The following is a 26,362-nucleotide window of genomic DNA, read 5'->3' as shown; positions in this document are numbered from 1 at the left end:
AGTGTGTTCCCTGCTATCCTACTCACCAGCGACTCCTAGCATTTAGTAAGTCACGTTTTTCTGTTCGGCTTTCATCAAGCCTCTCGCCCAATGTCTTCCTGATAGCTAACGATTGCAGGTTCGAGAGCAGCGACTCCACAACTCTTCACGACGCACAAAAGCTTAGCTGCATGCTTCAGGGCAGAGACGTGCGTACAGTAAAGAGATTCCAAAGTTCGACACCCTGTTGCCACATTAAACTAAACATGGAGTTGTATCGTCAGGCCGCCTAAAGTTTCGCGAAACACCACACATTTCCAACCTCGTTCGAGTCGGGCCGCAGCACTGACTCTTTTGTCGACGACTTCCATTTCATCAATGTGCCGTAAACCAGAAGCTTAGCGGGGTATCGTTCCAATAGTTTGAGATATGTCACCATGATTAGATCGTACAGATGTGCCTACTGAAGAGCTTCAGTAACCTCCAGCTATGATGCTGTTTCCGGGCTTTGCGGCTTCTGCGGCTTTTGCAACATCACGCAACTTAACATAAAGCCGCAACTTCAGATAATGACTTATACTCAACCAAACTGATATATTCAACTTTCGAAGCGATTTTCATCAATTACTTCTCCGGCCCTCCAACATCATGGCTCCCTTAAGCGAGATCATTGATATGCTGATTGGGCAAGCTTTCGGCAAACTTCGGATTCCTGACCTCAATCTTACTGGCAAAACCATAATTGTGACTGGCGCCAACACTGGCCTGGGACTAGAATGTGTCAAACATTTGTAAGCGTCGTCGTCCATTTGGGTTATATCATGTTGGCTGACACTGCGAAGAATGAGGCTACAGGCGTCACACATCGTTCTCGCCTGCCGGGACGTCAAAAAGGGCCAGGCAGCCGTGCAAAAAATACGAGAAGAGATCAAATATGGGGACAGTACAAAGCTAGAGGTATGGGATTTGGATCTCAGCTCCTACGACAGCGTCCTGGCTTTCAACAAGCGAGTCGACACCGAACTCTATCGCCTCGATGCGTTCATTGCCAACGCAGGAATGGAGGTCCAGACCTTCCAAGTGGCCGAGAATATCGAGAAACATCTCACGGTCAATGTTGTCTCCTGCTTTATGAGCGCCATCGCTTGTCTGCCGCTACTTCGAAAGACGTCCCGAGACTTCGACACTCATTGCACCCTTACGTTCTGTGGATCGATGTATCATATCTTCGGGCCTGACAGCGAGTTTGATGCTGCTATGACTGAGGATGCCGACATGTTCGATGCACTTAGCGATCCCACCCGTACAGACATTATCTGGAGGTATGCGCTCAGCAAGCTCATGGTGCATCAGTGTTTCCATGAACTAGTAGCGCAAGTCAGAAACGGCGTGGAGCATACAGATTCGCGGGTCGTTGTCAATATCGTTAACCCGGGCTGGTGCGGTACCGAGCTGTCGCGTGCGAAACCTTCGAATCTGGGCGAGAAGTTCTGTTTTGCTCTCATGGGATGGACGGCGGAGAAAGGCAGTCGGATCTATCTTCATGCACTTGCAGGCGGACAAAAGAGTCACGGACAGTACTTATCCGAAGGTAGCCCCAAGATTGAGTCGCAGTATGTGCGCAGTGATCGGGGCCGGCGGATCCAAGTGAAGATGTGGAAGGACTTGGTGTCTAGGATGGAAAAGGTTGCGCCAGAAGTCGCAGGGCTGGTCACGTAGCGACCGAACTCAAGGTGGCCCTCGCCAGTTGTGTGAAGTAGCAATTTGATGTTCTCATTCCTAGACTTGGAACTTTGATCTCAAAAGTTGCAGTACGTTGTTTAGCCGGTTATGAAGGTCACGCAACTATGAGCTAGGAAGATTCACGCAAGGTTCATAAGACAGCATCCAGCATCAGGCAGAGATTTTGCGTTGAACGCCGCGGAATCACTGCCACGCACTGGTATCAATGATGTCTTCAAGGAACTCATCCCAGATCAGATAGGATTGTTGGTCCGACTCAAAGCTGAGAATATCGACGCCGCGTTCGAGATGCTCCTCGGATTGATGATGGATGTTCTGTGCGGGATGGCTGAAAGAATGGAGGTCGTCTGGGGAAGGTAATTTGGCAGGCATGTGATCCAAGAGTGTTTCCAGGCTGAGTTGCGAAGTGTTTGAGTCTTGAGAAGCCACACTTGCTTCCTCTCTCGCGCGTTGCACTCGACGCATGAGGCGTGCTATCGGCTTCCACAATAAACCAGACTGAGAATCAGCGACAATGCGGGCATAGTAGCGGTACGCGTTCGATGCTACTTCGAAAGCTCGATCTGCCAGTGGATCAGATAGCCTCACCGACAATTCGGCAAGAAGAACAGCCAGCGCATGCCATTGCACCCAGTTTTTCCAGGCCCATGGCTTGAGCTCTAATGATGGAACCTCCAGGTGCAGCTCCAGAACTTCTGTTGCAGCTAGCATGACGTCAAAACCATCCCATATGGGCACACTCTCGATAGACTGTCGATAAGGTGGTCTTCGCAGGAGCAATTCCAGACTGCGATGTATTTTGCGACCAGATGTAACGATTAGAACGTGCATTGGTATACGAGATTCGCCGATCTGTCGCGCTAGCTGATCAATGTGAGCGCCAAAGTCCACGACAAGCTGCTTTCTTTCCGACCAAGTGTCGAGCCCCTTTGTACTCAAGTCGTACATCTTGCGTTGACACAGCATTGCCTGATAGGTCATCGTGGAGTGAGTCATGTCTGTAATGGGAGGTCGGGAAGGGGTTAGTGCGCCACGTGCTGGGCTGTTGTCGCTATCGTCAACATCCAGGGGCGGTGTCCGAAATGCACTGGCTGGCAAAACGGGTATCGTGCCGCGATCGAGAGCCGCATGAGTATCGAGCACGCCGATAGCATATAGAACTCTACGGCGAGCGTCCAACTCCAAAATCGTGAACTTCGAAGGGTCTTCATCTCCAAGACGCAACGCTGCTGCAATTCTAGCGGCTACTGCCACCAAAGTCCATGTAGTTGCGCTATTAAGGCAGGTCCTCAGTCCAATCTAGCATGTATACGTTAGTGTCTTGTGCTGACTCATGTAGAACAGCCGCTAACCATATAGATGACCAGAGCTTGGAGGGTGCGCAGATCTGGATGGCTCAGCAGATTTGCGGACGCTAGGTACCGCTCCGCTCGAGCCCGGTAGAACTGAATAAGATCAATGCGCGACCCAAGACCCATAGCCTCAGCTTCATCCTCATTGATTGTGCATATTGCCATGAAATACATCGCATACTCAAGGGCGAGGATGTTTGCGGTCAACGTGCCATCAGAGTAGGCCGCTCTGATCAGAGCCAAGACTTTTGATAAATGGACCACTTTGTAGACTGTGTCGACCCGATCTTTAAACAGGCCGAATAGTGTCTCACTAGTTGCGGGCGAAGCATCCGGTAATTCCAATCCTTGACTTGACATGTTCGGAAAAAGTAAGTGTGCGTCCGATGAGGCGGTCTTTCCAGGGTAAGCTTGTTTTTCAGCATGATATTCAGCTACCTCTTCTTTTTCATCTCCGGAATCTTCGAGGATCTCTCGGACACCTGAGATGCTCTTGGATAAGGATGACCAGAAGTCTGGAGCCAAAAATTGTCTTTGAGTAGGCTGAAGTTTTGAGTGCTCTGCTGCTTCCATCAAATTCATCTATAACTTGGGGGTTAATTACGAAATGCAGATATATAAAGCATATGTCGGAGATTTACCTGGGCGTGCTGATTGATATAAGTCTCCAACTGTTTCAAGCGACTCTCTAACGATTGCTTCTGTGTCTGTTTTTTTCCGCTCTTTCCTCGCGGCAAACGTGCACGTTGCACAACCTGGCAAACCAGGCCCGCATTACGACAGGCGTTGCATGGGGAACCTTTGTCACAGCGGAGCTTTCTCTGCTTGCACTGCTGGCAGGCGAGACGTGGCGCAGGGTCCATGGGTAGATACCGTAAGAGAGAGGCGTTACATATGGCGTACAAGCAAGCTGGATGCTCAAGTCAGAATGTGTACGTGACACTACCTAGGCGATTTGATGTTGGCAGTCGCGAGCACAGCCCTTGACAGACTGCGAGGGTTTCGCCGGCCCGTTTCGAAGGAAAAGCAGGTCATGACGTCATAAGTTAAGCGAATAACGTACAGGAGCTGGCATGCCACCTAACCATGGACGTGCCGAGAGGTGGCATGCCAAGGTGGACGTGCGCGCGCTAGGCTAAGCGAGCTCAAATTATTTTAAAATTAATTTTGAATTGTTTCTACTAACAAGAACCACCTACCTATAACATAATAATAAGCACCTCTATCTTAGTCCTTGCTAGCTTTATAAGTTTACGCAAAATTATTTTTAAATTAATCCTAAATTAATTTTAGGGCCCTTACATAGCTTACCTTGCCCTCCCTATGCTCCTCTTAAGTGCAACCTTCTATAATCTAGATGCTGCTAGCAATCCTATTGTCTACCTTAGCAAGCTCTATATTAAGGTCGTACTTTAAGCAAAGCTTGTAAGCACTATTTAATTAGTTCTTAGGGATAAATACTATTAGGGAAACTAAAGGAGGTCTTACACTAAGGAGTATAGATACAATCTATCTATCTTAAGGGCAAGAGGTAACAATAAGTAGTATAGAGTAGACTATCTAGCTTAAAAGTTAGGTTAAGATCTAATATTATAGATTAATACTTAGGTTAAACATAAACTATAAGGGTTGTGTTCCTACTTACTATATACTATAGAGAGTATAGTAGCTTACTAGGCTTAATATAAGCTATATAAGCTAGGCTTACTAAGCTTAATATAAGCTGCATAAGCTCTACGTAAGACCTACTTTAGCTTAACTACTAAGGAGTAAGCTTATTATATAACTTATAATAAAACTATGCTATATAGGATAGCCTATATAATATTATGCTAAGTGTGTTAGCATTTGCTAGGTGTTAGTATCTAGTTGGTTATAAAAGAAAGATTATAACACTTACTCCCCTCTCTCTTAGATTTATCTTGAATCTGTTAGCTATTCTTTATAAGCTTACCCTACTACTACCTTTAGTGCCTATAGTAGTATTATATCTTCTACTTCCTAAAAGCAACTCTACTTAAGCATTAAAATCTATTAATATAACACTATTACTCCTATTTCCTATAATTATTACTTTACTTCTAGTTATAATTGTTTTGTTATACCTTTTACTAATAACTACCTAAAATGTTCTAAGTATAACATACCCCACGGGCGAGCGGATCAACGGGCGAGCGAATCACTTTTGCCAAGCCCCCACCAAAACTTGACCCATCATGGCCCAAAACACCACACTTTGGTCCTGCACGGTACAGTACAGGCTGGAATATCATTCAGAGACCTCTTCTACATCAATCTTGCACGTTCGCGCGTTGTGTCCTGTCTAATTGCACCTTCCACAGCGCTGTTGGGTTAGCTCGCCCTCTTAAGTGCGCACCTGCTTCTTCACCCTCTTCCTATCACCACGCGCCCCAAACTCCTTTAGAGCTGCCAGCCGCTGCCCATCTTCAACTATTAGGGTCCCTTCCTTCTAAACTCGCTTTCTTTTATGTGATTTTCGTCGCATAGCAGCCTTGTTAGCCGCTCAAAGCTCCTTAATTTCCTGTTAAGCTAAAACCAGCTTATAGGATAAGATTGCTCCCCCCTTTGCGTAGTGCTCAAGCGCGCTTAGAACAGAATTTGGTAAGCTGCCCTGCTGCCTCTTATACTTCTCTCAAATTAGAGTTAATTGCGACCCAAATTCCAGGGTGTTGCTGGGGGTTTGCGACTGCCAGGGTACGTTGTTGGTAGGGAGTGGTGGTGATGGAGTCCAAAGCTTCACATTAAGGGCTGATATGACCCGTTCTAGGTCAAAGGGGACCAATCCAGCACCTCGAAACCCTCCTTAGATATTGCTAGAGGTAAACACCGCATTATAGGCTGCTTTGAAGCATAGCAGGAACTCAGTCTTTATAATGTGGCTGATTCAGTTGCGCATAAGCAATTCGGCTTGGCGCCCGTACGCTGTCTTCAAAGGGGCAAAACAGCCTACATCAAGTGGCTGCAGAAGGTGCGATGAGTGCGGAGGCATATATAGAGTAACAATCTTGTTATCCTTGCAGTATTTCTAGAATTGGAGCAATTCGTGGCTCTCGTGGCCGTCAATAACCAGCAGTTGGTAGGTACCAGCAGTACGCTCCTTTATATGCGCGTCAAAGTGCTTCAACCACTCAAAACCAAGCTCATTAGTAGTCCAGCCGTTACCAGAGACTGCAATAACCCAATCCTGGGGCAGGTCTTCCTCCTTGTACCAGCCGGAGAGGTGGTGGCGCGCCTTGAAGATAACAAAGGGTGGAATAGCCCATCCTTTAGCATTGATACCCTGTATAACCGTTGTCCACTCCTGGTTGCCTGGCTAGACTGCCTTTGGCCTTCCTTGTCTCTCTGAAGCTGTAACAACTGCTCCCTAGGAGATCTGGCCCATCATGAAGCCTGTCTCGTCAAAGTTGTACGTGTCGTCATCTAGGATACCATACTTGGCTTTTGTGTTTCGCACCAGGGAAAACCAGCCCTGCACAACCCCAGAATCCTTGCAGAGGGCTCGCTTATAGTCATACCTGCGATTAAACTTCACTTTGAGCTCTGGTTAACGCTTTACAAACATACTAGGCCAGTTTGTGCCAATAGGGCCTAGATTGCGCTCTGCGCGCAGAGAATTGGCCATTGCAGCCACATCTGCCAGCTAAGGGCCAAATCCTCGCTCGTCCAGCTCAAGTATGTGATTAACAATCACCTGCTCCTCTAGATCATCCAGCCCTCGTGAGTTAGGCATAGTATCGCCTCGTGAAGGTCGTCCAGTGAGTCGATGGCTTAGTGTAGCTTGAGGAACGTTATAGATAGCTGCAGCGCGTCGCTGTGAGAGTTTCGCGTCTTGTTTAAGAGCTTAAAGCGCAAGCTGTATTTGAGCTTCCTTTAACGCGTTAAGATTAGGTTGTTGTTGAGGCATTGGTATGTAGAGGATACTTTGGTGGGGGCTTGGCAAAAGTGATTCGCTCGCCCGTTGATCCGCTCGCCCGTGGGGTACGTTATGCGTGTTAGGCGTCTATATATTAACTTGTTCTAGGAGTCCTTAGATAAGACTAGGGCTAAATATAAGAAGAAGGTTAAAGAGAATAAAAAGTTACTAGTAGAGGTAATATCACGTCTACTATAAAATAAGAAGATTCTTGTATAGGTAAAAGATAGAGCTATAAAGAAGGCTAAATGTTTAGTAAATAAGATAGACATAGAGGGCAAGGATATTTAGGCTAAGGAGATTACCTATCCTACTACTAATATATAGGTTACCTTTTCTCCTACTATATAGTCTACCCTTAGGTATCTTAATAAGTTTATAAACTTTAGTACTAGTAAAGTAGTATCTAGTAGTTTATAAGGTGCATCTCTAGTTCCTATGTATTTTCTAAGTCTAGGTATCTTAACTATTTAACTAGAAATTCCTTGTTTAGTCTAGTTCCTTAATATTTTATTATTTTCTTAACTTCCTATTTATTATTACTATTATTCTAGTAATAGAAGTCCTTCTAGGTTAGTATATTAGCGTTAGCTAGTTCTAATAAAGAGATATAGAATATAGGGTGTATTTTTACATCTTTAGGTAGCTTAAGTTAATAGTTAACTAGGCTAATTTTCTCTAAAATAAAAAATAGTCTAACTTTAACTTTGTCTAGTTTTTTTATTAGTCTTCTTATACGTAGATTCTTTATAAGGAGGTATACTTTATCCCCCTTCTTTAGTAGAGGTGCTATTTTTCTTTTCTTATTAATATAAGAGATTGCTTATAACTAAGCTCTAGTAATATTATTAAGCAATGTCTAATATACTTCCTTTAGTCTCTATACTAAGGATATTGCTAATTCTATTTAGATATTACTATTAAGACTTCTTATAAAGAGATTTAGATGTCTTCTATAATTTATAAGAAATAGCATTGTGCCTATTACTTTTAATAGTTTATTATTATATGCAATTTGTGCTATAGGCAAGAGTAAAACCTAATTATTCTACTATTAGTTATAGTAGATATAGAGATATATCTCTATTGTCTAGTTTACTTATTCTATTTATCTATCTATCTATAGATAATAAGCTATTAAAAGCTTCTTCTTTGTTTCTATTGCTACTAGGAATATTGTCTAGAAATTTAAAGTAAAGAGCTTATCTCTATTACTAATAATTAATTTAGGAATACTATAGTGTTAAACAATCCTATCTAGGAATACTTAAGCAAGTTACTCCATAGTATAGCTATGTTAGAAAGGCACAAACTTAGTAGCTTTTATAAATCTATCTACTACTATAAATATTAAGTTATAATTATAGTCTATTATAGGGTCTTTAGAGATTAGTAGTTATATAACAAAATCTATTATAATATTTATCTATAGTATAGTTAGTAGTTCTATTGCCTATATTTCTCTATACTTAGTATATATACTATGTTTTTTCTACCAATAGTTAATATATCCTTTAATATATTTAGTAACCTTGTCTTTTATATTTAAGAACTTATAGTGTTATTTAATAAGTTCTATAGTCCTTATAATTCCTAGGTAACTATATAGTAGATTATTATAGTAATTATATATTATTCCTTCCTAAAAGTTATCTAGTACTTAACTTAGTATATAATGTTCCTATAATACACGCATAATATTATTAAGTTACTATAATAGTCTAAGGGATCTATCTTAGTTAATCCTAAGTATAGCAGCTTTATTAATTATCTTCTTACCTACTAGGTTGTGTTGTTAGCTAAGAGCGTCTACTCTACTATTATCTTTGCCTAGGGTGTATAAGATCTTAAACTTGTACTAGCCTAGCATTTCTAACTATCTAACTTATCTTTAGTTTAGAACCTTGGTAGTAGTAAAGTGTACTAAATTCTTATAATCTATATAGATTAAAAGGTCTAAATAGCTTTTAGCGTATACTTGCTAATATTCTAAGGATAATACAATTACTAAGAGTTCCTTATTATATATATTATAGCATTCTTCTAGTCCTAAGAACTTACGTAAGTAGTAAGTAATTAGGTACTATTATCTATTTTTTTCTTGCATAATGCATACTTCTAATACTAGGTCTAAGGTATCTATCTCTATTTAAAGCGGTTTATTACTCTTAAATATAATTAGTATTAGGGGATTAATACACGCCTATTATAATAACTTGAATATATTATCTTATTCTTTTCTCTATAAGAAGGGTATATCCTTCTATATAAGCTTTATAAGCAGCAAGGCCTTCTTTAAGTAATCCTTAATAAACTATCTATTAAAGTTAACAAACCTAAGGAATTCTTAAATTCCTTTAACTATTGTTAGAGTAGGCTAATTCTTTACTATGTTAATCTTAGTATTACTTATCTTAACTCTGTGTTATTCTATAACAAACCCTAGGAACTTAACTTTCTCCTTATGCTATTTGCACTTCTTAGGTTTTAGTTAGAGGTCTACTTGTTTTAAGCATTCTAGTACTTCTATAACATGTTATGTGTGCTCTTCTAGTGTCTTAAAGTATACTAGGATATTATCTAGATATACTACTACTATTCTATTAAGGTGCGCCCTAAGGACATTGTTAATTAATTCCTAGCACGTAGCTAGTGCGTTTATTAGACTAAACAGCATAACTAGGTACTTATAGAGTCTATATCTTGTTTTAAATGCTATCTTCTATTCTTTACCTTCCTTTATGTAGATAAGGTTATATGCTCCTCTTAGATCTAACGCAGTAAAGTATTAAGCTCCTTATAATTAATCCTGCAACTCTAATATATTAGGTAATAGGTATTAATTCTTAATAGTAATGTTATTAAGCTTTCTAAAGTCAATGCAAGGTTATAGCTTGCTATCTTTCTTTAGTATAAAGAGAATAAGGTACCCTATAGGTAATTCTAATCTTCTAATAAATCCCTTCTAAAGGTTCTCCTTAATGTACTTGTATAGTATACTAAGTTCCTTTTCTAATAATTAGTATAGTAGCCTAAAAGTTAGTTACTTTCCTTCCTAGAGCTTAATCTTATAATCCTAGGGTTTATACTTAGGTAGGGCTTTTACTATAAGCTCTTTTTTAAACATCTATATATATTGTTAATATATATCTAGGATGCTAGGAGTTGCATGTTTCTCCTTAACTACTACTTTATAAGGCTAGGGCTAGTTACTCTCTATATAGTTAACTACTCTATCTTAGTGCGTCTTAGTTAAAGTAATATTACTAATTGTCTTCTTATCTACTAGTTATATTATAGTCTATGCAGGTTCTAACTATATTATGCTATATTTATAGTGCTTTAGCAAAAGCTTCTTAAGTGCCTAATCTATTTATAGGTTATACTTTTATAACTAGGGAATTCCTAATATAATGTTATAAGTAGCTATCCTAAAAGCGTCTAGGGTTATTTTCTTATAGTGTCCTTAGATAGTTATTAGAACAGACAATACCTTATAGGTTATTTCTAATTCCTTAGGCATAGGTTCTCTATTAGCTACTTGCAGTAGGTAAGGTTCTATCTTCTAAGTAGGGCATAGTTTAGCTAGCTATATTGCTTGCAAAGAAATATAGTTAGACTATAATCTACAGTCTAATAGTGCCTACATCTATACTCCTCCTAGCTTAATAGAGAGTATAACTAGGTAATTAGTACTAATATTATTAATAGATTAATCTCTAGTATATATTGTTTGCGCTAGTCTAAAAAAGACTTATCCTTGCTATCTAACACTTCTTCGTGTTCAAGGAATCCTTACTACCTCTTAGCCTCCTTGTAGCCTTTGCAGTCGTTATATAGGCATTATTGCTAATATAGGTTTAAGTAGTAATTATTAATTAATAACTATTTAATACACACATACTAAGTGTCTTTTTCTCCTAGAAAGTAGTGTTATTATTACTTATTCTATAAGTAAACTTCGCACGTGTTATCCTTATATTTATACTATTTATTATAGTAGTATTATTTTATACTAGGGAACTATCTACTATTTATTTTGTTATTATAGTATACTATACACAAGTCTATGCTATAGGCTATCTATAAAAGGGTGTAGTAGAGTAGGTTCCTTATGTTAGTTAGGTACTAAGGTGTTATCCATTGTTATGTAGGTATTTGCCTAATATTAGGTTTATTCTATACTAGGATATCTTAGCTAGCATATTATAGCATCTTAATAGTTATATAGTTATTTTATTAATAGTCTATGAACTATTTATTGTACTATTCTTTAGGTTTCTTTAGGAGTTTATAGATAGATACTAACACATTCTTATAGTTCTTATAGACTTATAGGTCTAAGGTAACTATAACTAGTATCTTGCTATTATTATATCTCTATAGTAACTTCTATAACTAAATACAAGCTACTATAGGTTTATTATCTATAATATTAAGTATATTATTGTTTAGTAAATAGTATCCTATACTTTCTTTATTATTACGTGCTATATATTTATTGCTAATGTGTTATACTATATTAGCCTAGTGCTTAGCCTCTAGTTATTAGTCTAGGACCTAGAGCATCTAGTTGCAATATTCTTAATATTTAGCAGATCTGCGTTGTTTAGTAGTATAGACTTCTTCTAACTGTTAGTGTAGTATAGGTATACTACTTTAGATATTTTATTAGTCCTTATTAGGTTTAATATATTTATTATCTATCCTAGGTTCTATCTCTAGGTCTTCTATAAGTTATCCTATGTTATTAGTAATTATTTCCTAATTACTAGTATTAGCAAACCTAACTTTACTAGATAATATATTAAGCTATTATATAACCTTGTTCTTGTTATAATAGTCTCTAGCAAAGTAGCCTACTTTACTATAGCTATAATAAGTTATTAGTAGCTTATTAGTTCTAGAACTACCCTTATTCTTAACATTCTACTACTTAGGTCCTTTGTTAATATTAGAAAGGTCTATAGCCTTAGCACTATAGTATCCTATATTAGTTCTAGTATAGACTTATTATAACATATTAGACTAGTAGCATCCTCTATGCTATCCTTATTAAATGTTATTCTTCTATTAGTTCCTAAAGGTCTATAGTGTAGAATTAGTAACCCTTACTTAGGGGTTATCTTATAATTCTAACTATAGCTTATATAGTTTAATATTAATGTTAATTATAGTGTTAACTAAGGTAGTAAAGGTATTAGTACTAGTGCTAGTGTGCATTAGCTCTTCCTTAATCTTTAGTTTAAGGCCTTATCTAAACATAGTTAAAAGTGTAGTATTATCCTAGTTAGTGTATATAGCAAGTTACTAAAACTCTATAGTATAGTTAGTAGCTAACTTAGTTTATTTAATACGTTAGATGTTACGTCTAGTACTAGAGACTTTATTAAACATACTAAACATAGGTTTAATTTATTCCTTAAAGGCATTAAAGTCTTTTATCTAGATATCTACTTTGTCTAGGGTAGTGCCTATATTGTACTATAGGACAAAGGGCTTAATCTATTTAAATGCTACGCTATGCATATAGCTGCTAACAAGTATAACTCTTTTTTTCTCTTTAATGCGCTTGCCTTAGAACATAAAGAATAAGTCCTATTATATAAGCTAATTGTTAAGTTTGTTATGTTCTCTATAATAGAGGTTAGGTTTATTAACTATAATATTACCTATATAGGCAGCACTATTGTTAGTTATATCTATATTGTTTAATAAGCTAGGGGTGGCCTAGTTTCCTAAGGTAGTAGACATCTTAAGAGTATTTAAAATATTAAGGTTATACTTTAAGCAAAGCTTATAAGCACTATTTAATTAGTTCTTAGAGATAAATACTATTAGGGAAACTAAAGGAGGTCTTGCACTAAGAAGTATAGATACAATCTATCTATCTTAAGGGCAAGGGGTAACAATAAGTAGTATAGAGTAGACTATCTAGCTTAAAAGTTAGGTTAAGATCTAATATTATAGATTAATACTTAGGTTAAACACAAACTATAAGGGTTGTGTTCCTACTTGCTATATACTATAGAGAGTATAGTAGCTTACTAGGCTTAATATAAGCTGCGTAAGCTAGGCTTACTAAGCTTAATATAAGCTATATAAGCTCTACGTAAGACTTACTTTAGCTTAACTACTAAGGAGTAAGCTTATTATATAACTTATAATAAAACTATACTATATAGAATAGCCTATATAATATTATACTAAGCGTGTTAGCATTTGCTAGGTGTTAGCATCTAGTTAGTTATAAAAGGAAGATTATAACACTTTACTACTATAAGGAGATTATCCTAGGTTAGCTCTATAGTATATAAATTAATCTTAGATTAATTTTAAATTAATTCTAACAATTTAGTAGTACTAATTTTTAAGTAGGGGCAACCTTATTAACTATCTCTATAACATTTACAGCATTAGCGCAATTACTAGTAGCTAGCATAGTATTAGCATCCCTTATAGTTACTTTGTTAAGGCTAAGAAGCATAAGTTTAGTAAAATTAGTTTAAAATTAATCTTAAACTAATTTTACCTAGGCTAGTAACATACCTCACGGGCTAATAGATTACACGGGTCAATGGATCACTTTTGCCAAGACTACACCAAAACACCATCACCATCTAAATGCCCCCCTACTAACCTCAATTAGATGCGTTAAAAGAACGTTAGATATAGCTTGCGCTTCAGGCTATCAAACAAGCTGCAAAAATCTTATAGCAACGCGCTGCAGCTATCTATAACGTGCCCTAAAGTACCCTAAGCCAGCAATGCGCTAGACAGTCCTCATAAGCTAATTCTATAGCTAATCAACAGAATCTAAATAAGTATAAGGAGGAGGCAATTATTAATTATGTTCTTAACCTTATTAACTAAGGAAGTCCTCCCTGCCTCTTAGATGTAGCTGCAATAGCTAATTTGCTGCAAGAAGAGCGTAGAATGCCCTATATTAGGTAGAACTAGCCTAAAACGTTTATTAACTATTAACTAAGGCTTAGAGTAAGGTTTAGTTGCAAGTATAACTATAAGAGAGCCCTCTATAAGGATTTAAAGGTTATATAGGCCTAGTTTAACCTAGTAGCTAATATTAAAGCTAAGTATAGTATACTAGACAATAACATATATAACTTTAACAAGACTAGCTTTATAATAGGCTAGATAACCCCTAGAGCAGTTATTATAGATGCAGAGAAGCCAGGACGAGCTAAGCAAGTCCAGCTAGGCAACTAAGAGTAGGCAACAGTTATCTAGGGCATCAATGCCACAGGGTAGGCTATTCTAGCCTTTATCATCTTCAAGGCACGTAACTACCTGTTAAGCTAGACTAAGGATTAAACTCTGCCGCTAGACTAGGTTATTAGAGTCTCTAAAAACAGCTAGACTACAAATTAGCTTAGTTCTAACTAGCTAAGGCACTTTAATGCGCATATAAAGAAGCGCACTATAGGGACCTACTGTCTACTTATAGTAGACAGCTACAAGAGCCACCTATTACTAGATTTCTACTAATACTATAAGGCTAACTAGATTATATCTCTATATATGCCTGCTCACTTATTACACCTCCTCTAGCCTCTTGATATAGGTTGTTTTAGCCCTTTAAAGCAGGCATATAGGCGCTAAGCTAAAGGGCTTATACGCAACTAGATTAACTATATTATAAAGTATAAGTTCCTGCTATGCTTTAAAGAGGCCTATAATAAAGCTATTACCTCTAGCAACATCTAAGGAGGATTCCAAGGGGCTAGACTAGTCCCTTTTAACCTATAACGGGTTATTTTAACCCTTAATATAAAGCTACAGACTCTATTACCCTAACTACCTACTAATAATAAGCTATAGCAATCCTAAACCCCTAAAAACCTAATTGAATTTAAGTTATAATCAACTCTAATTTAAGACAAGTATAAGAGGCAGTAGGGCAGCTTACTAAATTCTGTTTATAGCGCGCTTAAGCACTATGCAAAGGGGGGAGCAAAGGTAGCACATAAGCTAGCTTTGCTTAAGAAAGAGCGCACTAAGCTTTAGGCAGCTCTAGCAGCTGCAATAGAACGTAAATTACATAAAAGAAGGCAGATTTAGCAGGAAGGGACCCTTATAATTAAGGAATCCTAGTGTGTAGCTACCCTAAAGGAGTTTAGCACTTATAGTAATAGTAAGAAGCTAAAGAAGAGGGTGCGCGCTAAAGGAGGCAAACTATCCTAACAACAGTATAGAACGTGCAGAGAGACAGGGCACAACGCGCAAACGTGCAAGAATAATGTAGATATAGTCTCTAAGTAATAACATAGGTTATTTTACCTTATACTAGCCTATAGTAGGCAGATGCAGGCTAAAGTAGGGTATAATAGGGGAGGGTCTTAGCAAAAGTAATCTATTAACCTATATAATCTATTAGCCTATAAGGTACGTTATAGAAACCTAATAGCTACCTATAATTACGCCTATACCTACCTCTAGTAGTAGAACTTAGCCTATACGCAGGCTATAGCTGCTGCTAACCTATAGATACTACCCTTTGCTATTATCTAGCTTCTAAACCTTTATAACGTACCTTATAGGCTAATAGATTATACAGGTTAATAGATTACTTTTGCTAAGACTCTCCCCTATTACACCCTACTTTAGCCTATATCTACCTACTATAGGCTAGTATAAGGTAAAACAACCTATGTTATTACTTAGAGACTATATCTGCATTATTCTTGCACATTCGCGCGTTATGCCCTGTCTCTCTGCACGTTCTATACTGTTGTTAGGATAGTTTGCCTCCTTTAGCGCGCACCCTCTTCTTTAGCTTCTTACTATTACTATAAGTGCTAAACTCCTTTAGGGTAGCTACACGCTAGGATTCCTTAATTATAAGGGTCTCTTCCTGCTAAATCCACCTTCTTTTATATAATTTGCGTTCTGTTGCAGCTGCTAGAGCTGCCTAAAGCTTAGTGCGCTCTTTCTTAAGCAAAGCTAGCTTATGCGCTACCTTTGCTCCCCCCTTTACATAGTGCTCAAGCGCACTATAAATAGAATTTAGTAAGCTGCCCTGCTGCCTCTTATACTTGTCTTAAATTAGAGTCAATTGCAACTTAAATTTAATTAGGTTTTTAGGGGTTTAGGATTGCTATAGCTTATTATTAGTAGGTAGTTAGGGTAATAGAGTCTGTAGCTTTATATTAAGGGTTAAAATAACCCGTTATAGGTTAAAAGGGACTAGTCTAGCCCCTTGGAATCCTCCTTAGATGTTGCTAGAGGTAATAGCTTTATTATAGGCCTCTTTAAAGCATAGCAGGAACTTATACTTTATAATATAGTTAATCTAGTTGCGTATAAGCCCTTTAGCTTAGCGCCTATATGCCTGCTTTAAAGGGCTAAAACAACCTATATCAAGAGGCTAGAGGAGGTGTAATAAGTGAGCAGGCATATATAGAGATATAATCTAGTTAGCCTTATAGTATTAGTAGAAATCTAGTAATAGGTGGCTCTTGTAGCTGTCTACTATAAGTAGACAGTAGGTCCCTATAGTGCGCTTCTTTATATGCGCATTAAAGTGCCTTAGCTAGTTAGAACTAAGCTAATTTGTAGTCTAGCTGTTTTTAGAGACTCTAATAACCTAGTCTAGCGGCAGAGTTTAATCCTTAGTCTAGCTTAACAGGTAGTTACGTGCCTTGAAGATGATAAAGGCTAGAATAGCCTACCCTGTGGCATTGATGCCCTAGATAACTGTTGCCTACTCTTAGTTGCCTAGCTGGACTTGCTTAGCTCGTCCTGGCTTCTCTGCATCTGTAACAACTGCTCTAGGGGTTATCTAGCCTATTATAAAGCTAGTCTTGTTAAAGTTATATATATTATTATCTAGTATATTATACTTAGCTTTAGTATTAGCTACTAGGTTGAACTAGGCCTGTATAACCTCTAAATCCTTATAGAGGGCTCTCTTATAGTTATACTTGCGACTAAACCTTACTCTAAGCCTTGGTTGACGGTTAACAAACGTTTTAGGCTAGTTATGCCTAATATAGGGCATTCCACGCTCTTCTTGCAGCAAATTAGCTATTGCAGCTACATCTAAGAGGCAGGGAGGACTTCCTTAGTTAATAAGGTTAAGAACATAATTAACAATTGCCTCCTCCTTATACTTGTTTAGATTCTGTTAATTAGCTATAGAATTAGCTTGTAAGGACTGTCTAGCGCATCGCTAGCTTAGGGTACTTTAGGGCATGTTATAGATAGCTGCAGCGCGTTGCTATAAGATTTTCGCGGCTTGTTTAATAGCCTGAAGCGCAAGCTGTATCTAACATTCTTTTAACGTGTCTAATTGAGGTTAGTGGGGGGGCATTTAGATAGTGATAGTGTTTTGGTGTGGTCTTGGTAAAAGTAATCTATTAACCTATATGATCCATTAGCCTGTGAGGTATGTTATAGGTGAAATTATTTTTAAATTAATTTTAAGTTAATTTCTATAGGCTAACACTACCTATATAGCTTAGATTAGTGCCCTTACCCCTAGTTATAGTATGCTCTGCAACACCTACTCTATAGAAGAGCCTACTAACACCTATATGTTTGCAAAATTAATTTTAAATTAATTACTAATTAATTCTAGACTACTTCTTCTTTAGGGATTCTAACTTCTAGAAGTATAAGAACTATAATCTCTAGATTAAGCTAGTTAATAATAAGGATGTAGAGAAGGATAAGGAAGAAGAAGAGGAAGAGGATAAGTAAAATTAATTTTAAATTAGTTAAGGAATAATTTAGCAGAAATTAATTTTAAATTAATTAAGGATTTATTTAGCCTTAATTAGTTCTAAATTAATTAAGGATTAATTTAACCTTTAGTAATATTATAATCTAGCCTTAAGCTCTCTTTTAGATAAATATAAGTAGTTTCTAATATTTCTATCTACTATCTACTAAAATTATACCTTATTTATATATTAGTTTTTAAGAAAATACCTTAAATATATTATTAGTTACTTTTAAATTAATTAAAGTTAGAAGTATATACTTTTAAGCCTTTTTCTTTAATAGTTCTTATAGAGTATAGAAACACCTAGTTCTTATAGGACTCTATAAGCTTCCTTATAGTCTATCTACTCTTTTTTTTACCTCTTTGTCTTATTTATAGTAGTAAAAAGAGGTATTAGTATAAGAGGTTGTAAAGATAGTAGTTATTTAGCTTCTATATAGATTTAACCTAAAATTAATTTAGAATTAGTTCTAGATTAATTTTATATATTCTATAAAGAACTTAGGGCTTATATCTCTATAATTAAGATATTAGTAGGAGATAGTAGTAGAATCTCTGTCTAAGCAGTCTATAAGGTTGCTTACTATAATGCTAAAGCTATAGCACCTATAGTAGAATTAATTTAAGAATAGTTTATACTAGATTCTAGGATTATATAGTACACCCTTATAATATTCTAGAAATAGGCAATTATAGTATATAGCCTATAGAGTAATACTTTCCTATTAGGCACTTAAGCTATCTTATACTATAGGTAGTAGATATAGAGGTAATAGGTAAGTGCACTCCTAGAGCTAAACTTTATCTAGATAAATTTAAAATTAGTTTAAAATTAATTTAAGTAATAGAGTAATATATATAGCATAGTAGGCTACTCTCTTAATATATTACTCTATAGAAGAGCTTACTAGTATATAGTATATACTCTCCTTACTTGTTAGTAGGATATAGAGGTATAGAACTCTCTAGTATAGAAGTAAGATTAGTATACTCCTAGTATGCAGGCTATATTAATTTAGAAATAATTCTTAATTAATTTAAATAACTTACTATACTTAAAAGGGTCTTGCTTGCTATTTTAATAGATAAGTTAGTTAAGAGAAGGGGTATAAAGCAGAAGTAGGCTTTTAGTCTCTATACTTAGCACTTAAAAAGTTTTTAATACTAGACCTAATTAGGCTAAGTATTAATATTTATATTAAAATTAGTTTTAAATTAATTTTAATTAGATTTAGTAAGACGCTCCCTTGCTACCCTAATGCTTACTTATTTCTCTTAAAATCTTATCTTAGCCTCTTCTTAAGCTAGCTTAAACTTATGCTTCTCTTATAGAAGAAGAGCTTTCTTCTTATATACTTTAAACTATTCTCTCTCTTGCTTAAGAATCTAGACCTCTAACAAATTCTTAGTTAAATTAATTCTAGATTAATTTTAATATAATTCTTAGCTTAATAGAGGAGATAAGTATATAGAAGAGCTTACTAGAGGTAAGGACTAATATAGCTGCTATTATAATACTCTTACCCCTTTTCTTCTTCTTTTTAGTGTTTATTTTACTTTACTAGAGCTATAGTTTATAAGACTATTATCTAGTATATTATCTTTATTATTAATAATAATTAGATGCTGTTAGCTATTCTAACATTCTAACTAATTTAGAATTAATTTTAAGGTAGTTTTATATAACTTACTCTATTATTAGCTAATACTCTTATAAAACTAAGCTATTAAGCTAAGGTTCTGTTAAGATTTGTGCCTAATACTAAGGTCCTTCTAATTTCTATACTCTTAAAGGTCCTAGAGGTCTATTTATATTCCCCTTTATAAAGTTAGTTTAAAATTAATTTTAAATAAGTCTCCTTATATCTTAATACTATAGAGTAAGTGCTAGTAAATACTAGTCTAGTACCCCTTAGAAGCAGCCTGTTTAACTATATTATAATAGGATTTAAGAGTATTCTATTAAGATACACCTATATTACTATAGGTTTAGTTAAGACTAAATATAACTACTAGGTTCTTTTTATTCTTAACCTAGTCCTTTACTACCTAAGAGGATAATATATCTAGGATTAATTTAGAATCTAATTAATAATAGTTTAGATTAAATTAACTTAAAATTAGTCTTAAATTAGTTTAAGAATAAAACATACCTTCTATTAACTTATAGAGCTCTATATACTCTATAAGTAATATAGTAGTAAGTAAAGAATATATACGTCCCTAATCTAAATCTTATATATATAAGGAAGAAGGTATAGTCTTATTAACTCTATAAGAAAAGTAGATCTAGTAGAACCTTAGGCAATAGCTAAGTTAGTATTGCTATAGCCTATGCTATAGAGTATCTAGTCTAAAGAGATATTAGCTAAAACCTGTTAAAATTAGTTTAGAATTAATTTAAGATTAGTTTTTATACTAGCTATCTATTTTGTGTCTATATTAACTATTATACTAATAGCACCTTTACTATATAGATATATCTATTTAAATAGAGTACCTATAAGCTCTTTATAGACTTTAAAGAACTCTATAAAAGCCTTCTTATATATTATAGATGTTTAAGTATTAGTTACAATATAACTAAATATTAGAACTTAAAATTAGCTTAGAATTAATTTAAAATTAATTAATGCTTACTTTTTCTATGTGCTGCATAAAAGGAGGCAAAGAGTACCTCTGCCTAACTATCCTAGAACCTCTTAAAGGACATGTCTACTTAAAATATATCTTAACTTTTAAGAAGTATAGCTTGCTCTTTAAATATATAGATAATAATATCTCCTATATATGCTAGTAGAACGCGCTAAATAAATAACTTTTAGGTAAAAATTAGTCTTTAATTAATTTCTAATTAATTTAATAAGAAATATACTAACTCTAGCTACTAGTAGTTAGTTCTCTAATTAAATATTACCCCTTTAAGGCCTCTACTATAAGGGAATAATAGAAGCTTCTCTCTATAGACTAGTCTTATAATTCTATCTTTATTAGTAAGAGTACTATAAAGCTGCTTAATACTTTAATATCCCTTCCTTTAAAGATAGGCAAGTAGAGCTAGAGATTTTAAGAATTTAGCTAGGATTATTTTAGAATTATTTTAAAATTAATTTCTAATTAAAAAAATATACTTTAAGTAATACCTAGATATAGAATTAGTTAGAGAACCTAGATAAGCTTCTCCTTAAGGCTAATATCTATAAGCTAAGAAGGAGGAGAAGTATATAAGTAAACCCCTATAGATATAAGTACTATAAAGGGGGTATAGATAGTATTTATAGGTATAAGTAGGTTAAAAATAACTATATAACCCTGTTTAACAAGCGTTCTATAACCTTATATATAATTAGTACCTAAATTATTTTAAAATTAATTTAAACTTAATTTAAACTAATTAAGAGCACTTACTATATACTAAAAGTTATAAACACTAGGGCTTAATAATACTATAGTACTCCTGCTAAGAATCTGCAGTTCCTATATATAATAATAGAAGATATAGAATATCTATCTTTAGAGGTATATACTAAATAAAGTGTTTCTCTATTATACCTAGTCTCTAGCCCTAGCAGCTAGCGTACTAAGGAGGATTTCTAGTAAGTAGCTAAAATTAATTTAGAATTATTTCTAAAATAGCTTTAATGACCTACCTAATTTCTCCCTAGCTTAATTATTAAACTATAGTTTAAGTTACTAGGACTATAAGCTCCTTTATATTAGTATATAAGACTTATATAGTAGGCTTTTACTTTCTTTCTCTTATTATTTGTCTTAATTTAAGATAGTAAGCCTCTAATCTTACTAATTTATAATAGTAGGGTTTTATCTACTTTAGTATAAAAAAGGCTTTATAATTAATTCTAGATAAATTTATAGTGTTTAATTCTAGAACACTAAAGAACCTAGCAATTTGCTAAGGTGTTTAAGTAAGGGGAGAAGGTTAGTTTCTTCCCTACTTTACTTACCTTTAAATATTAAAACTTAGTTTAAAATTAGCTTAAAATTAATTTAAAAATAATTTACGTACCCCCTTTAGGTATTTTAAAAGACCTGCTTTATCTATTTCCTAAAGCTATTTATTACTTAACAAGATAATATATGCGTACCTAGTAGGTAATGTTTTTAAGTACTATAGAAGTATAGCTATATACTCTAGACTCTCTACTTAGACACTAGACCTATAGTTATTTCTAATAGTAAATAAGTATAGCTCTGCCTAAATTAATTTAAACCTAATTTTAAACTAATCCTAGATTAAACATATATTACCTCTAGATATAGTGCCTTCTTCTCCCTCCTTCTCCTCCTCCTAATTATAGTTCTTATTCTTACTAATATCTAGGTTAAAGATATTAAGATTAAATAGGTCTACATTAGTGTTAATAATAGGGAAGGACACGTTTATAGAGTTTAGTTTTAAACTAATTTTAAATAGATTTAGTGCATTTAATTAAAAAGAGGTTAAGAATTAATTTTAATAACGTAATATTAATTTTGCTTATTCTTACTAGTCTCTAACACAGAACGCTATAAAGTAAAGATAGCATGCCTAAGTAGGGTTGCTGTACTACCTTACGAAGTTTGGTTAGCCTATGCTACCTCTTGGCACGGCCATGGTCAGGTGGCATGCCGCCTGAACGTACAGATATAACGGTAGTAAGAAGATTAAAGATATTGTTATTGGAGATGCCACACATACTATTTTAAGATGGTTTCATCTCGCCTTTCTCTATAATAAGAATTGTGAAATAAATTAATGCAGATTGTACTTTGGCGTTATATAGATAATATAGAAGCTAGCAAATACTGTATCTGCTCTAAGGAAGCCGAACCTGCCCAGACAATTATAGTCTGGACTGCCATAACAAGCCGCGACTGATATACAGAGCTGGACTGCCCTGCAACATATAGCAGTACCGTTGTAATAATGGCAGTTAAGCCCGGCAGCTGGAACTGCGTTAGTGACATGGGGCTACATCAAAGGGAACGACGACATACCTGGTCCTGCAGCTCAAGCGAGGCCTCTGCGTAGAGCTCCGTGGAGGGACTTGCCGCGAGTTCACTGAAGCGGCGGAACAGTGCGTTGTCCGGGTTGATGGAGCGACGTTCTTTGACTAGCAAGCTTTCTGTCGCGCGCAAAACAGAGCTCTGCAATCCAAGCAGTTCATGCTTGGACCACGACTCGGACGCGCCGAGTAGCGCATCCAGTAAAGTTGGCAGGCGGCGCAGTCGCCCCAGGCGCTGCGCGTTTGAACATACCGAGCCGTCCTCGAACTGTGTGGTGTGCAGGACAGACACGACCTGTTCGAGGCTATCGAAGCCGACTTCTCGCGCTAACCGGATCATGCACTCCAGACGCTCATCCACAGATGAAGTCGAACTCGACCCAGGCTGGGCGGTCGAACTGAAACTTGCAGTATCCGATTCATGCCACGAGAAGATTTGGTCAGGCTGACTTCGAGTAGTCTCGGGTCCACATGGGTTTCCACCTTGGCCATTCTGGCGTGATCCTTCCGCTAAGACCTGGGTAGCAGGGTCATCACTGTCCATTGTCCAGATTCCAAGCGCTGTGGTTGAGCTTTGATCTGAGGAGAAGCTGGGACGGGGTTACTCTAGTTTGTTGAGGATGTCGTCGGTCTGCCTTCGCTTCCTAGGTGACACTGCATCACTGCTTAGCCCAAGCGCGTACTAAAAGTCGACCTATAGCATATACCGTGTCCATGTGCATCAAAAACAACTTCAGAGATGTGTGAGATCAGATCTAGTTGACCCTCCACTGATAAGTGGGCGTCAGCGCTAGATATATTTTTGTTGGAGAGATTTGAGAAATTTGACGACAGCTTGCCCAAAGATGGTTGTGCCGTGAAAGGTGTTGAATCTTTATTAGAGTCAAGTCCCTGGATACTGCCATCAGTGATATAGTCTTGCAGCATGTGCAAGGTCTGGTGCTTAGGCTGCTGAAGTTGAGTAAGCCGTGAGCTTGTTGGTTGCGCTGCAGGGTGTTGGATAACTTCATCTACTCTCTTGTCGGACGAAACCAAAGCGACATGCTGGTGCGAATAAGCCACAAGACCAGCTTGAGCACGTATTACTTCTGCTTGAGCGGCGTTTTGTTGCTCCAATCCGATTCTTATCCGCTTTTCTCTCTCTGCTTCTTCGATCCGACGCTTGACATTTTGCCCTGTAATGGTTGTTAGGCATGCAGAAACATTGATTTGGAAATTTTATTGATGATATACGCACTGTAGTTTCTTTGAGCAAGCCTGTTCTGCAACCTTTTCTTCTCCACTCGGTCCCGAATTTTTGGCCAGTCTTTCTCCGTGGCTGCGATGTCAGCTGGCATTGCAGCTTGGCCTTTCTCTAGTAATCAAGATGAGTAGTGGTTGTGTCAGCTACTAAACTGTGTCATTCGTTGTTTCCAGACAGGTAATTCGCTTGACGGGCTGAGAAGGGAGAGTCATTCATTCTTCAATACAGACCAGATCCCTGGCCGCACAGACGTCGCACTACTAACATCAATCAGAGGATGATGAAACGTCAGGCTTATCCAGTGTGCCGTTATAGCAGGCGCTCGGCAAGTCAGAAGCTCTAGGAGCGCACTGCGGTATATCCCATAAGTTTCGTTATTACGGCAGGGGTGCTTCGGAAGAGCGCTCGATGGCCCTACTAACTGGATTACACCGAACCTCTCCTGATACAGGTTGCCTGTGAAGCTACTACTTGATAAGTCACACTTAGATGACGTCAGGGTCGGCCAGCTCTTCTTGCTGATGCCCAAGTAGACAACCTTGAGGCCTCAGAGTTTATGTGTATCAGATAACAAACTATAGCCGATAATACAGCCGAGTATACCTGTTCCGGAGCTATGCTCACGAAGCTCATACGACATACCACAATAGTTGAGGTGTTCTAGGTTGGCTAAACTCTTAATGGATAAGGTAAGCTATTAGTCGGAGGAATACGCCTATTGTGGTATTAGGCATAGATAATATGATTGGATCTCGCAATAGCGGCAAGGAAAGCCTATTTATTTTTAATATTACAGCTGTGCACAAAGTAGTTGGTGGATAAATCTTTAATTTCAATAAAATTTGTTGGCTTATCACACGTTCGACAAATTTGTTAGGATTGTTAGCGACCCTGTCTGCATTCTCCACCTACATTACTCACCCCTTGTCCATAATTGCAACATGCTTTTTCTGATTCATCAATACTTGTCTGTTAGTGGCAGTCTCGATGTCGAATATGAGACAATTTCGATCGAACGCAGGATCCGTCTTACAGCCCACTTTCTTGCGTGGGGGAAAGTGTAAACCTCTCGGTAGATACGAAGCTTATAATATCATCTCCGTGGAGTGATATCATGGATTCGCGACGTCATTTCAACGGCCGACTATACTTTGCTTTTTCCTTCTGGCGCTAGAGAGGAGTTTACAACTTTGTCGTTTGCCTAGCTCCAACACGGTCTTTACATTGGAATACCTAGCTCATGACTAAGAGTTGCAAAAAGCAGACATAGGACAAGTGCGTGAGATTAGTGATCGCAGTACCCGCAGCTTCCACGACATTGGTAGTCATGTATGATGCACGGGAAATCCGGCACCTCCAACAGCTTTCACATTATGAACAGACATCGAAACTTAACGGTGTCAGTTTTATGCTGTGGCGCTAGGTCGGCTTATGGGTCATAGACTAAAATGGCAGGATCTGGTTGCGGTAGACTTACTACCTATTCAAGCATCGGAGATCGATATAATATCCCCGGGGTGGTTGGGGCGAGCCCTCCAGTCTCAGCTTATCAGTACTGCATTGACCTACTGTGAGCACAAAACGGGTTGGTCACGATTGTGTAGCTAAGCAGTCGTCCGACACTAATCAAAGGAAAGGACACTCTTGCACTGCGGTTCTGTTAATATAAAGCGGATGATAAGGGTGTGTACTGATCCCGGCCAACTGAAACATTTACTAGGTATGACTGGCAGATATACGCCTTGAGAATCAGGTTGCTTCCAATCACGTTGCTACAATCTGTACAGCGTCATTCGTAGTACTACCCTGTCAACCCCACCATACTCACAGCACTTATGGGTTGTATCACAGTAGTAAGCTAAGATTGCTCTCAGCCGTACTCGTATTCGCAATATATACACTGATTGCACCGTAGCAGTCAACCCGAGTGAGACCAGGAACGGCATATGACAAGCACGGGGTACCGATTTGGGTTAGTAATTTCACATCTGCCGTTGTCAGAATACAAGGTACGTTAGTCAAGTTGACTGGAACTACCGAAACCTTACCCTATGCTCAAAGGATTTGACTAATTTTGTTAATATCAAGGCGCTCAGGACACTGCTCTCTATATAAAAAAGGGCGATCCGGGAGGGAGCCACAGCACTCGCTAGATCCGAAACCTCCAGGAGAATGACAACAAGTATGTTACGTGACCTCGAAGCGGGTAAGGAGCATCGTTTGCTCACACCGCTGACCAGACAATGGGACGGGGCAAAGCTGCGTGATGTCGCAGAACGTGTGGAGGGGCTCTTGCAGGAATGGAAAAGCCAGCCGATCTCGCCATTCTCTCCAAACGTCGATGCAGTGGTTCTGGACACG

At 37.2% G+C, this 26,362-nt stretch overlaps 3 protein-coding genes across 3 annotated transcripts; 1 reads left to right on the top strand and 2 right to left on the bottom strand.

Annotated features, from left to right (window-relative positions):
* Positions 1-627: 627 nt before the first annotated feature.
* On the top strand, positions 628-1,698 carry C7974DRAFT_434591 (uncharacterized protein; the record flags this gene model as incomplete). The annotated part of the gene is made up of 2 exons (XM_046145000.1): positions 628-770; positions 822-1,698. The coding sequence occupies 2 exons, from the start codon at positions 628-630 to the stop codon at positions 1,696-1,698; spliced, it is 1,020 nt and encodes a 339-aa protein (XP_045996319.1).
* Positions 1,699-1,801: 103 nt separating this feature from the next.
* Positions 1,802-4,093, bottom strand: C7974DRAFT_202685 (uncharacterized protein). Its single transcript, XM_046136806.1, has 3 exons — positions 3,716-4,093; positions 3,075-3,656; positions 1,802-3,021 (listed from the first exon to the last, which is right to left on the bottom strand). Exons 1-3 carry the CDS (start codon positions 3,935-3,937, stop codon positions 1,906-1,908), a joined length of 1,920 nt encoding a protein of 639 aa, XP_045996318.1. The 5' UTR covers positions 3,938-4,093; the 3' UTR covers positions 1,802-1,905.
* An 18,362-nt stretch (positions 4,094-22,455) lies between these two features.
* On the bottom strand, positions 22,456-24,095 carry C7974DRAFT_377038 (uncharacterized protein; the record flags this gene model as incomplete). The annotated part of the gene is made up of 5 exons (XM_046140326.1): positions 22,456-22,481; positions 22,585-22,699; positions 22,751-23,268; positions 23,466-23,933; positions 23,996-24,095. 5 exons carry the CDS (start codon positions 24,093-24,095, stop codon positions 22,456-22,458), a joined length of 1,227 nt encoding a protein of 408 aa, XP_045996317.1.
* Positions 24,096-26,362: the final 2,267 nt, after the last annotated feature.

This window comes from Boeremia exigua (assembly GCF_020726555.1).
Source record: "Boeremia exigua strain MPI-SDFR-AT-0100 chromosome Unknown C7974scaffold_7, whole genome shotgun sequence".
Taxonomy (NCBI): Eukaryota; Fungi; Ascomycota; class Dothideomycetes; order Pleosporales; family Didymellaceae; genus Boeremia; species Boeremia exigua.
Note: the sequence above shows the minus strand (reverse complement) of the source record. Positions and strands in the feature narration are given on the sequence as shown.

Coding starts and splice junctions, on each gene's coding strand:
- C7974DRAFT_202685 (XM_046136806.1), bottom strand. CDS start 3,937: ATGGACCCTGCGCCACGTCTCGCCTGCCAGCAGTGCAAGCAGAGAAAG. Junction 3,657..3,715: donor ATATCAATCAGCACGCCCAG/GTAAATCTCCGA, acceptor CCCAAGTTATAG/ATGAATTTGATGGAAGCAGC. Junction 3,022..3,074: donor AAGCTCTGGTCATCTATATG/GTTAGCGGCTGT, acceptor TATACATGCTAG/ATTGGACTGAGGACCTGCCT.